At 37.3% G+C, this 13,854-nt stretch overlaps 1 protein-coding gene across 1 annotated transcript; it reads right to left on the reverse strand.

Annotated features, from left to right (window-relative positions):
• Positions 1-1,792: 1,792 nt before the first annotated feature.
• LOC137725346 (uncharacterized) lies at positions 1,793-12,121 on the reverse strand. The gene is made up of 11 exons (XM_068463999.1): positions 11,750-12,121; positions 9,564-11,175; positions 7,863-9,317; positions 7,317-7,702; positions 5,037-6,781; positions 4,392-4,839; positions 3,988-4,150; positions 3,747-3,850; positions 3,201-3,292; positions 2,967-3,114; positions 1,793-2,266 (listed from the first exon to the last, which is right to left on the reverse strand). Exons 1-10 carry the CDS (start codon positions 12,013-12,015, stop codon positions 3,038-3,040), a joined length of 6,348 nt encoding a protein of 2,115 aa, XP_068320100.1. The 5' UTR covers positions 12,016-12,121; the 3' UTR covers positions 1,793-2,266; positions 2,967-3,037.
• Between the last annotated feature and the right edge of the window lie 1,733 nt (positions 12,122-13,854).

Consider the following 13,854-nt stretch of genomic DNA (forward strand, 5'->3'; position numbering starts at 1 on the left):
CATTAATGTAGTCAGTTTTGCATATCTAAATAATATTATTGTTTCTTTGTTAAGAGTATATGCTTAGATATTTAGTTTTAGATTTCTTTGTTTATATGGCTTGGTAAAGTTGTGGGGTTTTGATGGGTGAAGTGGAGGGCAATGCAACGGTCGACAAGGAAAACAAGACCAATAAGATAAGAAGAGTTGTTTAACTTATGCATACGTGTCTGCTTTCAAGCACATGAACTCTCGTACGATACCTGCACCGGCCAAAAAGAAAGAGATTCCAGTAAATATTATAAAGATAAAAATGCAGTGATTGATAAAGACATATATATAGTTTATTTTACATATTTTAAGCTTCTACCATTTTTTGTGCAAGAAAAAGGAAAAGAAGGTTTGACGATTTTAATCGTTGCCTATGTCACAAGGGAATTTGTTGAGATTGATTTTCTGTAAGGTGATCCGCAAATGAATCCCATAATATGGGTTTGATTAAAAATATTCCTACAATACATATATGTTTTCCCAATATTAATTTTGTTTAAATTTGATCGACATTTTTTTTTTAATTGAAAGGAGGAAATTGAACTTTAACATGCTCTGGAATTGAAAAGAAAAATAGTACCTACACTGTTACTAAGAGCTATTGCTAAGCTTCCCTTCAATTAGGTCATCAACTTGAGAGCGTTGATCTCGTGTCAGAAAAAAGAGGATGTTATATGTACTTAAAAATAATTAAGTTATTTTTTATATTGTTAATTGATTTAATAATGAAATCTCATACTTTTTTATTGTATCAAAACAGATTGTTTCATATATAAAGTTTAACTGTTACACATACTTTATGTCACACAATTTATATTATTCGGATGACAAATTATAAATAATTACGTTACTTTTCATATTTCCAATGCGTTGCATGCATCCGCTATGTGTCCCAACAAAGAGTCGGTGGAGGCTTCCAATCCGTTGCATGCATCCATCCCCTCTGTGTGCCCTAGCAAAAAGTCGGTGGAGGCACTTTAACTTAAAATATCAACCCTCTGAGCCCGATGATAATTACAACCCCATTCCTCCACTGGACATGAAAATTTAATAATAGAAAAACATTAGGGTGCGGACGTTGACTCAGTTGATACTGACGCAGTTGAGCAGGTGACCAGTGAATATTCTTGACCATCAGATGACTAGGGAATATGTTGCAGGACGAAACAAGGGTGGATGGAAAGAACCGGGGATAGGTATGGGGAAATCACTCAATCAGGGTAACAAAGAAAATTTTAACGTTTCTAATCGTGAATTCACTCAACACGATCAAGTTAAACGTTTGATTTGAGAAAGAAAAAACAACTCACTTCGAATACACAAAGCAAATATAATTTTCATTCAATCAAATGTTCAGCTTTACTTTCTGATGGGTCCTCTCTTCTTCAAAATCCATACATCTTTTATCAGTGTACGAGTTTAGGCTCAATGGGGACATGAAACAGAGCACCTAACAACGTTTCTTTTACAGACCATGAACCACAATATCTCCCCTTTCGTTCTTGGGCTGATTGGGAGGGTTTTAGAGTTTGAGCCTTTATGTTTTTCCCAAGGGTTAGAGTAAGCTGTAATCAATAGGATTTTTTTTGTCCAAAAAAAAAAAAAAAAAAAAAAAAATCAATAGGATTTTGGAGAGGAGGTCGAATAAGAACGGAACTATCATTGGACTAAGAGCTAATCGACGAAAATTTAGTATTTCGATTCGCTTGTGGTATCGAGTCACCAGCTGAGGATAGTGAAGAATACAAGAAAAACACATGCGAAATCTACAATCATATTCTCGAATTCAGAATCATGTTACAAGCATATTTTACCCAAATTTGATTGAGTACCAACAACTTTAACTCATTACATACAATAATTAAACCAAGAAGAGTCTAAGATGAGAACTAGACAAACCAGCTCTCTTGAAACTACAGCGGCACATTTTCAGAAGTAGCCACACTTGCAAGGGGGCGCACACTTCCAACACGGTGGGGGCATAAAACACTGCTTCTTGGGAGTTCCCGACGACAACCAATGCACAACTGCTAGCAACAGCAACGGCATGGCTATGAGCCCCCAATTGATCTCAAACGTGGGGGTTTGAACATTGAAGGAGATCAAAGACGACAGAAGAAGAAGCACAGCGGCCACCGCCAAGAAAACCAGAACCGGGAATGAGGAGGGGGCCTCTCTTCTGCAACAGTGATGTCCCATCAAGATTCAATGGCCTCTGTCAATGGAAGTTGATGTTCTGCAGAGATAAAAAAAAAAAAAAAAAAAGCACATGGAAATTGAAATTTGAAACCCAATTGACAAATATAAACAAGGACTTGCGTGTATATCTTATAGGTCTCAACCGCACAAGTTTCTGGTGCTTTCTTTTGGACTCAGTATATGGTTTGGTGGTTGCTCAATCAATCGTTTTCAAACCAGCTGCCTAATCATACCATTTAGGAATATGGAATCACTAAATATCCCAAATGAAAGGGGACCAGCTGAATAAGGAGTGTGCGTAGAGAGTACATTTTAGGTGAGAAACACATCATGATCATGATCCTATCGTTAGAGGTCGTACGTAGTGCGGTTCTAACAAAAACACTTTTGAGCAAAAGTGCTTTTTACACTCGTACATAGGCTCTAATACCACAACAACATGAATCAAACAATTGGATAAGACAAGATTTTCCACATATTATGACAACAAATAATGAGGAAACGTTTAAAGTTGCACCGTTTATGCTTAAACTTATGCTCAAACAAGCAACAAAATTCTGACCCAAAAAGGGATGACAGCCCATTAACATAGATATGTTAGGCCCAAGTCGGTATTATGAACAGAGCTTTGTAACTTCAATGAGGATTTGCTGCCATTTGTAGCTTAAAGAATGAGAAAGATATGACTACAAATTTATAATCATACATTACATTTTACCCTATTCGTTACAACTTACATGTTAGGAGAGTTGTGTAGTCATGTCAAAATGACGATGCCTGTATAGCCCACCGTAGGAAAGAGCTTCGGTTAGACTTTTCCTTGGTATTGGAAATTGAGTTCGTAATCATGTTTTAAGGTTGCCAAAGTGTTTCTGCAAGGACCCTCTGCACAAACAAGAAGAAAATGTGGGACTATTTAAATGCCCTTCAAGTCATACATTTTAGCCTTGATAAAGTTAAAATTGTTTTACCTCCAAAAATGGTATGAAGACGTTGAAGATCGTCTGGTGAGCAAGTATCTATTAGCGCGTATACACCTGGTCTTAGAGCTTCATCTATTTCCCTGAAAATTAAACATAAAATCGTTCAGGTAGTCTGAATGACATGAATGTATGTCGGTCAATCCAAGATTGTTCGCTCCAAAGGTTAATGCTTTTGGAGATAGTAATGGGTCACTTGAACATGCATCTATTTTACAATATTATTCTCCCATTGTACAAAAATTGGAAGGCAACATCACTTCAAAGTTCAAACTCAAGTTTCTGGAAAAGTTTTAAGAGGGAAGAAAATGGGAAGAAAGTGATTTACAAACATAGGATCAACACCCTCACCCCTCTTCCACCTTAACCCAAGGCCAGCGGGAGTTGATATAACGTACTAATTTTGAATGTACTAATTCATAACAAAAACAATTGAGACATACAAGTGTATAATTATCTTATCAGTTATGCCTTTTGAGCTCATCAAGAATCTCACGAACATTACAACAACAAATAATCTAAGGTACCAGAAATTACCTTTTGATGCCTGTTTTACGGGGGCCATGTCCTGAATAAACCCATATGTAATTAGATAAAAATTGGGCACAGTGCGGACCAAAGACATCCTTTTGATGTCTTATCTGCAAAATAGATATGACAAAATCTGGTGAGAAAGATCTCATTGTGTTTTCTCCCTTTCGACATAATGGAACATATACCCAAAATGTAAGACGATAAAGATAACTTTAGTGAGGCATGTATATGAAAAGTCACCTACCTCTTCATAAATCCTTCGGAGACTACCAGCACATTTCACTCCCTCAGCCACTTCCCATGAAAAGAAACCTTTCTTCACAGCTGCATCAGCATCCACTGTCTCCAAACAATGAAGAAGTATACGAACAGAAGCTTCAAGTATAGCAACACACCGTTCGCATTCACTAGAAATTACAAAACAACAATTCAATTATATTCTAAGTCTACTTGATGAGGACGAAAAACAAAAAAAATGAAAATAAATTCAGCATGCATCTCAACCCTCTTCAATAATCAATTTGCAGAAAATGAATATCAAAAGCTTAAAACGATTCTTCTTCATATTCAGCCTTTACTTTTATGTTTTCCAGCTTATTCCCAAGGTTAATAGTCGTGAGGTTTTTCATACAAAAGGAATACACTTACCTTTTGTGATGCTTCAGAACATTATGTAACAATCGGCAGCAAGCAGAAAATAGGTCAACCGAGTATTGCCTATCTATGCCAGAGAAATGTGAACTTGCTACTGGATTAGAGACTTGGTTATTTGGAATTGTTGAAGAATCATCAGGAATAGGAGCTTCTGAAAGTTTTAAGAGATGGAAGTCTTGAAAAAGTGCTGAAGGTATACGTAACGATTGTGCTACATGCCAGGGCTCCATTTGGTACAGAGCATGTTTGCCAGAAATTCTAACCAGTACATCAACACACATAAGAATAACTGTTCCTGGATCTGGATCAGTATCAGTATCACCTTTACTCTGGATCACTCGCTCATAAAAGATTAGTGGACTCTGCAAGTGTAGAATAACATTGAATACACTAGCAATGAAGCTCTGGATGTATTTTTTAACGACCTTCAAACGTTTATGTCCTGAAAGAAAAATAAATGTTCAGTCAAGCAAGTCCCAACAAACTGTAATCATATGCACTTGAAATCTATATAAAATATGTACTAATAGCCAACATGACTATTATGCATAACATAGCGGTGATAGACACCTTAGAGAATATAGTAGAACTGTTTGATCCAAAATTACTGAATATTCCATCGATAGATGTGTTGATTACCTGAAACAAATTCCAGAACCAAATCCAAGCAATCGATGCCAGCTGCAACAACTGAAGAAACCTTTCCGCCATCTACACTTCCAGTATGTATGTCATAACTCATGGTGCACCCTTCCCGCACACCAACTAGTGCTCTCTCTATAGCTTGTAGAGCAGATAAAAGATGCAACTCTGATGGTCTCTCTATGAACACTCTGAACGATGACCTCAACCTAGCTTTAAGTTCATCCAATAAGTATGGCCAGCCAGACAGAGATGCTTCAGAAAATCCCATAGGAGAATGGAGCATTTTGGTGCTTGACTCTGTCTCATGAGATACTAGGGTGGCTCTTTTTCCCTGTAAAGTTATGCATTTCCCCAAAGCCCTTAACTGTAGCTGAACCATCTTATCATACAAATTTCTGGATAGCGTAGGATTAGTCAGAGGAAAATGCTTGGCCAATTCTTCCAGATACTTCAGAACACCGTCTAAACACACAAAATAAAAGAAGTGTGGCACATGATTCATGTCCACTGATTCCAAAAACAGGACTTGTGTGATGCCGGTAAAAGAATGCACCAAGCTTGAGGACAGGGGAGCACTATTCATATGCAAACTCAACCTCAAAATAGCTGAAGATGCAATAAACAACTGCCTGAGCAAAAATGCTGCGTCCGGGTAATCACCTTTTAGAAGGCGTCTCAACAAAGGCTTATTTAAAGATTGCAATTCAAATGAATCAACATCAGTCAATGCACTGGAAGCCAAAACAGCACCTTTCAAGTGCAACTTTCTTCCACGGACACTACCAGATCCCGAGTCATCATGGATGTCAGGTGATGCTGAGCAGGTCATTGCTACTCCACGTTCATTATGCAGTCCACCACATGCAATATCAGTCTCAACACCAGTGCCTTCCGGTAAAAAATCCTCTGCACCGGACTCTACCTTTGTCTTTTGAATATTTTGAGCATCACATAAAGTTCTGGACTGTTGATTATTGTCGAAAAGCAACATTTGTAAGAGAAGACTAGAAAACTCTGCAAAAACATTTATACAGAGGTTGAGTTCGGAGATGGGTTCAAGTTTCCGCCTTGATGAGTTTGCTTCATGATCACTATTTCTCACATTTGTATGGTTCACAACACATACTACGCCCCATAAATACCCACTAAGGCAAGAAATTAAGGATGAAAACTTGTTCAAATTCAGAGCATCAACATCAATCCCCACTTTTCTCTTATAAGGGCCATTCTTCAAATTCAATAGTAAGCTTTGCATCTGTTCCGTCAAACTCTTAGCAATAATGGCTACACTTTTCCTGGCATCAATAGAATTGGAAGGATCCAAGCACTGATCAGATTCACTTGAATTACTATGCTCATGGACAGTTTCAGCATTCAGTTTGGAAGCATTAGGACGATGATCAACATGATTAAGTTGATATTTACTTGATGTCAGAAACACATAAAATGTGTGATCCATCAGCGACAAGATCATGTCATTAAATGGGAGACGATTATCTTTTGAAAATGACTCTTGAATCCCAAGAACTGCATAAACTGACTTGTAAAGCCATGACACAGGAAATGTATCCTCAAGTAACACGGAAGCATGTGAGGTTTGACCAGCTGCTGTCTTCTCTTCACAAGCCAGAATTATGCATTTTAATGCCTTCCGGCAAGATACAAACAGTCTCAAGAGCTCATGATAATGATGTGAGTTCAATGCATTCTGACAATCTAATAAGCAACCAACAAGAAGCCTGAAAAACACAGAACAGGTAATATTAACAAATATCTTCATCGAATGACTACAAAGACTACACTTATCAGAAAGCTTCAATTGTTAAGCACATAAATGTTTTCCATGAGAAATGAATTCTTTAGGCTGCTGGGAAAAAAGGTGCACATGAGACTATAGAAAGAAAGCTCAGAAGTTGAAAGAGTTTGTCAGTGACGAGCAGTTCTGCGCAAAACGCTTTCTGAAACAGTTTTACAACAAACAACATATTAGCCTCTTTACTTTTTATTGCATGTATTCAATTATATTATCTGCAAGAAAAAATGGACAACCACCATATCATACTATCTGTGATAGGTTTCCATCTTAATACTTAACTCAATTTAGTGGATATTTCTGTCTTAACGAGTATACAAATTTGTGAAATAATTGCTCACCACAAGATTTTTATATTTTATATTTTATTGAAAAAAAATATAGCAACAAGAGCTATTATGGGGGACCATTGGTGCCACATCACACCATAAAAAATGATGTTGATGGGATAATGTTTGTACCTTTCAAGGTTGAGTATAGAAGTCACATAAAGTGAAATTGATCTTGAACTCAAATGACCTTTTGGCATGTGGCACAATAGATTAAGTAAACTCTGGCAAGCAGTAAATTTCATGATGGTCAATTGTAGGGCTTCTTGTTCCTTGCAACTTCCTGTAAGAAGCTTATCAGAAGCACCAGTGACCGGATTTGCTATGGAGGAACGGTCAAATATGTTATGTTTATTAGAGGAAACAACCACTGATGAGTTCTCCAGGTCATTTAAAACTTTCGCCCAATTTGGTGATGATTTGAAATCACAATCGCCAGATGAAAAGTCACTGATGAATTGTACTGTTGAATTCTCCAATGCACGGCAAAAACTTGATGCAAAATGCCTGCGGACAAACTAATAGAGGCAATAGAATAAATACCTGGGTAGAAATTTTTTTCTATAAAGGCACATAGAATAGTGTATGTCTCAATAAGAGAATAAAAAAGTGTAACAAACATGAATTAACACAAAATGGAGTCAATGAAGCACCATGTGATGTTTGATAGAAGCTTACTCTTTGCTCATACAGAATGGAGTCAATGAAGCAATGTGATGAGATTTGATGCAAGGTTACTTTCTTCATCCTGTCAGCTGCATGGTTATTGTGCTCTCTAACCACCCCAAAGCTGCTTCTTACACAGGGAAGGGAAGTTTGGATTAAAAGAGAAAGGAATGTCTTCAAATTCTTTTTAGTCGCATGAGTGCACCAGGTATCAATATTGTGGCAAAGAATCCACCAAATTGCAGTTGGCAGTGACTTCTTGTTCAAAGCAGAAACACTGAAATCCCATTCATCAGTTTCCTGGGCAACCATTTTAGTACAACTTGTATCATCAGAAGTGAAGATTGGCCGTTGATCTTCAGACACTAATGAAAGGTGCTCCATCAGAAAACCAGTAAGACCTGCCGCCTCTTCCCTCAAGGCAGAGATGTGCCTTTCCAACTTTTTGATTCTTTTATGACACCTTGACAAGCCAGCATCTTCAGGCAACCTGACTTGCACCAGATTTTTGTTATGTTGCATCACATATTCAGAAGACTTTATATGCCTATTCAAATCAACAAGCCTTCTAAAAGCCATAGCATGCATTACATAAGTCAAAGACCAAGAATCTGTTGCACAGTTCTTACAATAGATGTTTGAAATGGATTGAACAACAACAAGAAGAGGAGCTGAAGGTTGCTTGATCCAAGAAAAATATCCCCCACTGGTCCAGTCAGTCATCTCCATCCAATCACTACCAGAGTATGATGCGAATGAATCTCCCATTGCTGCTGACATCTTTCTTGATAAATCTGGAGGCATAAGGCTCGTTGCTGACCTATATAAGCTTTGGCAGGACATATACAATCGAAAGAAGAACACAAAAACCCAATGAGTGGATAATCCAAATATCAGCAAATTAGTTTTGTTCTCAGCTGTCTCATTATCAAAACCTTTTCCCATGACAGAAAAAAGGAACTTGTTTAAAGAATCTGGCTGTTGTGAAACCAGATGGCCCATGCAAGGAAAAAGTAATGCTATAAGGTCCTTTATAGAAACTCCAAGGAGATTACAGTTTCCAGTTGTGGCAAATAGTGAGTCTAGCACTAATGCATACATTTCAGACAACCCTCTCCCCAAAAGCTCAGCTTCCAGATTAAAACCATGCGAGCTACTTTGCACATCCCAATTGTCAACTTCCTTTTCATCAGATTTTGAACAACTAATTTTCATCCACTCTAGAGATTCTGATATATCGACAGTTAACTGCCCAATAAACCCACTTGCTTGGCCTTCTGGTATGGACTTTATAGCTTGTTGGATTGCAATCTTAAACTCTTGCGAGCATAATAACATTTCCACTGATTTTGCATAAGCTTCACCATGTAAAGAAATCACAAATCTAGTATAGTTTCGTTCACCATCACCATTATGTGAACTTAAAAGCCTTATTGCTTTACACAATGCAAAAATGGTATTATTCACCTGCAGTACAATAGTAAAATGACGGGGTTAAACAACAGCAAAACCTCAAGGGAACAAAACAGACTCTCAGTTCTAGAAATGATCTGTGGCAAATTGACAATTCATGACCCGCCCCCTAAAATTCGTGAGTGGAACTAGTAAAATAGTTGATTTCGGAACCAGCAATACATATATAATCAGGTATATGTATATGCATGCAGAAGTTAAAAAGCGGCCAAATGCTTAATCAAAGAGCATTCTACTAACCTGGCGAAGTTGACTATAGAGAACAACTAATTGACATCCAATATCGGTTATCTTGAAAGATAATGAGCACCGATCCGGAACATCCATCAGTGAAATCCCAATGGCTAAGTGAGAAAGCATCAGAAGCCACAAGCTTACTAAATCATTCTCTATAACCTCATATTCAATTTCCATTAGATACCCCACAGCAGAAAGCACCTCGTTGGCTATTAAAGTTAAAGCATCCACGTGTGTCCCGTTAACTACATCATACTTTGATGACTGAATTAAATTGGAGGACAATGATATAATCATATTATAAACCTTCTTCAAGAAATTAAGGCAAGCTCTAGTAGATGTATCCTCCGTTCTCACATAAACCTTTTCATGCATAAAGCCAAAAACTAAATTATTAACAGATTTAAGCGTGCAATGAACATCCAACAATACAGGTCCCATTTCCAGCTTAGTTTCAATATAGCTGTTAATCTCAAGCAGAAGAGGCTCCATAATCAGTACAAAAAAATCAAGAAGTGACTTTCGTGTTTCCGCATTGAAGCTAGTTGAGCAGTAATTCTTTTCAGCTAGTGCAGTACTAGTTGAACCTTCAGTCTTCCCCATCATTTTGGTATTTTCAGTCAGCACTGAAGCCCTTTTTAGCTTTTTAACTTGATCGATGAGCAAGCGAAATAGTTCTCCTATGCTTTCCACTGCCAAAGCATTCTTTCCAGCTAAAATTCTTTCCAGTTTATCAAATAAATGTCTGTGATAACTCTTGAGCGTTGTTTTGGAGTCCTTTGACTTCCCAGAATTGGATGTGGCATATTTTTCACTACTGCACAAGCTCAAAAATCCATCAATGTGGATTGGGTGATACAGCCCATGAGATAATACTTCTTCAACTAGCTTCAATAAGTTTCTTGTCCAATCAGGATTAATTCCCTCAATCTGAAGATGCAAGAGACCCAAGAGATGCAACAGAGGCTCAAGGAGTTTATTAATAAAATCACGAAATCCGTTCTTCCGAGCTGGGTGGGCCCTCAAAAACTTGGCAAATGGCTCAAACACCAAGCTCACAAATCGGAAAACAAAGTCACCTCCATTGCCACAGGCAAGATTTTCACCGTAAAATTTGTGGACTAGATCAAGCACTGCACCTACAGTTGAAACCCACAGATCTAAATTTTCATTTGATAAGCCTCCATGGGATGAAAACACCAAAGCTATGCAATCAAGCACAGTGTTGTACAATTGTAACCCTTCACTACTGGAAAACAAAGTCGAGCGTGAAGATGTTTTGTTCAATAAGGACAGTGCATTTCTTGCAATCAAATCAATAGAGTGTAAAAGGTTCCGTGAGAAATTTAGAGAAACATTCACTTTCAAAGACTCCTCCAAACAGAATTTGAAAATTTCCCAGCATCTAACATCCAAATATGTGTCAATAACTTCGGCTTGATGCTTCTCTCCACCACTCTGAATTTTCTTTCCTGAAGAAATCAACAATGACTGGATCCAATCATTGACAAAAATTATTAAACGTGACATATTGACTGCTTGAGTATCCTGGTTACTCTTGCCGCCTTCTTCTTTCGCTCTAGATATCACAAAACCATAAGCTAGTTCCACCTTCCTGCATTTTCATTCCTCAGTTATCAGAATTAAATCTTCTTTCAGATTAGAAAGTACATTCATCAGAATTAAATCTTAACCCTCCTTTCGTTCACTTAATGAGGAAATGAAGACAACATGAAACTTGAATCTTGGTTTCTACTCTCAATTGCGGAAGGAAATCTGATGGATTAAGTCTAATTCAACCAATTTGGTTCAAATGGGATTATAATTTCCTTGATTCCCCTTCTAAGACAAAGCTTCATCGACTTTGCATTTCATTAATCTCGGTACCTACTCGTAAAATAAATAAACAAAAACACTCAAATATCGAAATATTTGAGCCAAGAACCAACCTTTGATCACAAAATTTTAAATTAAGTTTACTTCACTCATTAAAATCAAAATCAAAATCAAATTTTCCATTCTGTCGGCTGAGAAACTTGCAGGAACATAAATCACATCCATCAAACTCAACGTAATCAAATTTCTGCACTTCCGAAACTATTAATTGATTGAATTCGAACATTTTCGCAATCTAAACACATTAAAGCAAATAAAGAAAACGAAAAGGTAGAAAATATACTCATACTCACTTCTCAAGATCAATTTCTTTGTTCTGGATTGACAAAACCAACTCCAGGTTCCGCCATGGACCGCCTTCTTCGAGCTCGTGACTGGGTTCACTCGCCTCCTGCTTTTCATCTGCTCCAACTTCAATCATTTCTTGCGGTTCACTCTCCTTCTCTGAGACAATAATACGCTGCGTTTTGGAAGGCCTTTCGGATGCTCCAAGACTCCTCTGCTTTCTCTTTTTGTTCTTCGATCGTTGAGCTTTAGGGGTGGCTTCGGAGCCGGCCATTGTTGAACTCCTGTCACTCACAGTGGTTTTTAGGGTTTAACGGATATACAACAAGTTGAACTTGTAGGGTTTAATGGACTCGGTCAGGGCGGGGTGGAGGGTTGAAGAAAGGATGAAACGGCAGCGTGCTGATTTATGGGATATTTTGATAAATAACCGTGTTTTGTAGCACGAAATAATTTTTAGCCTACTCTTAACATAGTTTACAAATTTAACCAAAAACCCATGCGAAAATAAGGTCTCACATGCATGGGAGTGTTAGAATTAATATGTCCTACATCGGCCACAGAGCTTGAGAACAACCCCTTTAAATATAATTACTCCACTCTAACTAACACCGAGACCTTTTATATTAAAATTTCACACCTGACGGATTGAGCAGGTGGCCAAGTGAGGACAATATCGGTGTTATCAGAGTAGGCTCATGGCGAATCTACTTTAAGATCTAAATCTGCAATTTCTTATCCCATCGTTTTATATGATATGTGGAATAAATAAGAATCATAGTTGTTCTAATTTGCCTCCATTAAAGCATTTCTGCATATTTTGAGTTCTCATTTTTTGTAAATCATTCCAACAAAAAGCCATAGAAGTAGTGGCAAGAAACATCATAATTGTCCTCTTCACCAACAAAACTAACAGCACATTCACAAAACGGAGTGGAATGACAAACATGAAGAGGAAAAAGAATATTCGTAGAGTTTACTTTACCAGTCAAAAACTGAACACAACATCCAACCATAAAAAATGCAAGCGTAGAAAGATTAAACTTTAATTTGATTTCCAAGGGGAATAACAGAGATTAAACTTTAATTTGATTTCCAAGGGGAATAACAGAGCAAGATATGGCGGCGGCGTCGGTTGTAATGGGTGCGGCAATGGTGGTGGTGGATTTGGGAGAAAAGCCAGGGTGAATTGGGTTGGGGTGGGGGTATAGTGGACTGGTGAGGTCGAGAGGGGGAAGAGATAAAAAAAAAAGAAGGAAGGGGGTAATTTAGTACTTTTGCATGAGTTTTTGGTTAAATTTGTAAGAATAATAAAAGGTAGGCTAAAAATTATTTTGTGGTGCAAATATATGGCTAGTTATAAAAAATGCTCCTGATTTAGTGCGTCTGTGAAATATAACAAAGGGTAAAATAATAACTTTAACTACAAACGACAATACTATTCTAGGGAGAGGATTTGAAACCGAAACCCAGTGGAGTAAAGATGACTCTATCTACTAGCACAATTCACTATTTGCTAGTTCGAAAGTATTTCATACCATACTACGGTCTAATAGAATTCTATTTATTATAAGTGTGATGTTTTAAGTTCAATTTATGTGGACGACATCACGGCGACTTTGATGATAAATTGTTATGGTTGACCAGTTACGTTGTTTAGCTGAAATCCCCTCCCCTTAGTGTAAATATATTGCCAAAAACATTTAGTAAATATAATACTACTTCTAGGAAGGACTTGTAACTTAGTTTATTAGGTGTAGTATTGTCTTTTCACCTCTAATTTTGTATCCAATTTCCCATCTTTCTCTTGTGAGAGTCAGTGAGTGTGAATCGTTAATGAAAATTTGTAGAATTTACTTAGATTTACGACTAACGTGTAAGTGACTGTCTTTAAACTTTTTATTCATCACATTCTACAAAAATTCCATAACGTCTCAACAATCCCTTTATTTGGCAAAGCCAAATGTTAGGATTTTGAATTAATATGATGAGCCTTGCTCAATCTATAAACATTCTAGAATGAACATGAGCCTACCTATAAATATGAGCTTATTAGGGATTCAGTTAAGGCATGTTAATTTTCATGGAAAGGGGATGATTATTGAGAGCCTTG

This window comes from Pyrus communis, chromosome 2 (assembly GCF_963583255.1).
Source record: "Pyrus communis chromosome 2, drPyrComm1.1, whole genome shotgun sequence".
NCBI classification, from domain to species: Eukaryota; Viridiplantae; Streptophyta; class Magnoliopsida; order Rosales; family Rosaceae; genus Pyrus; species Pyrus communis.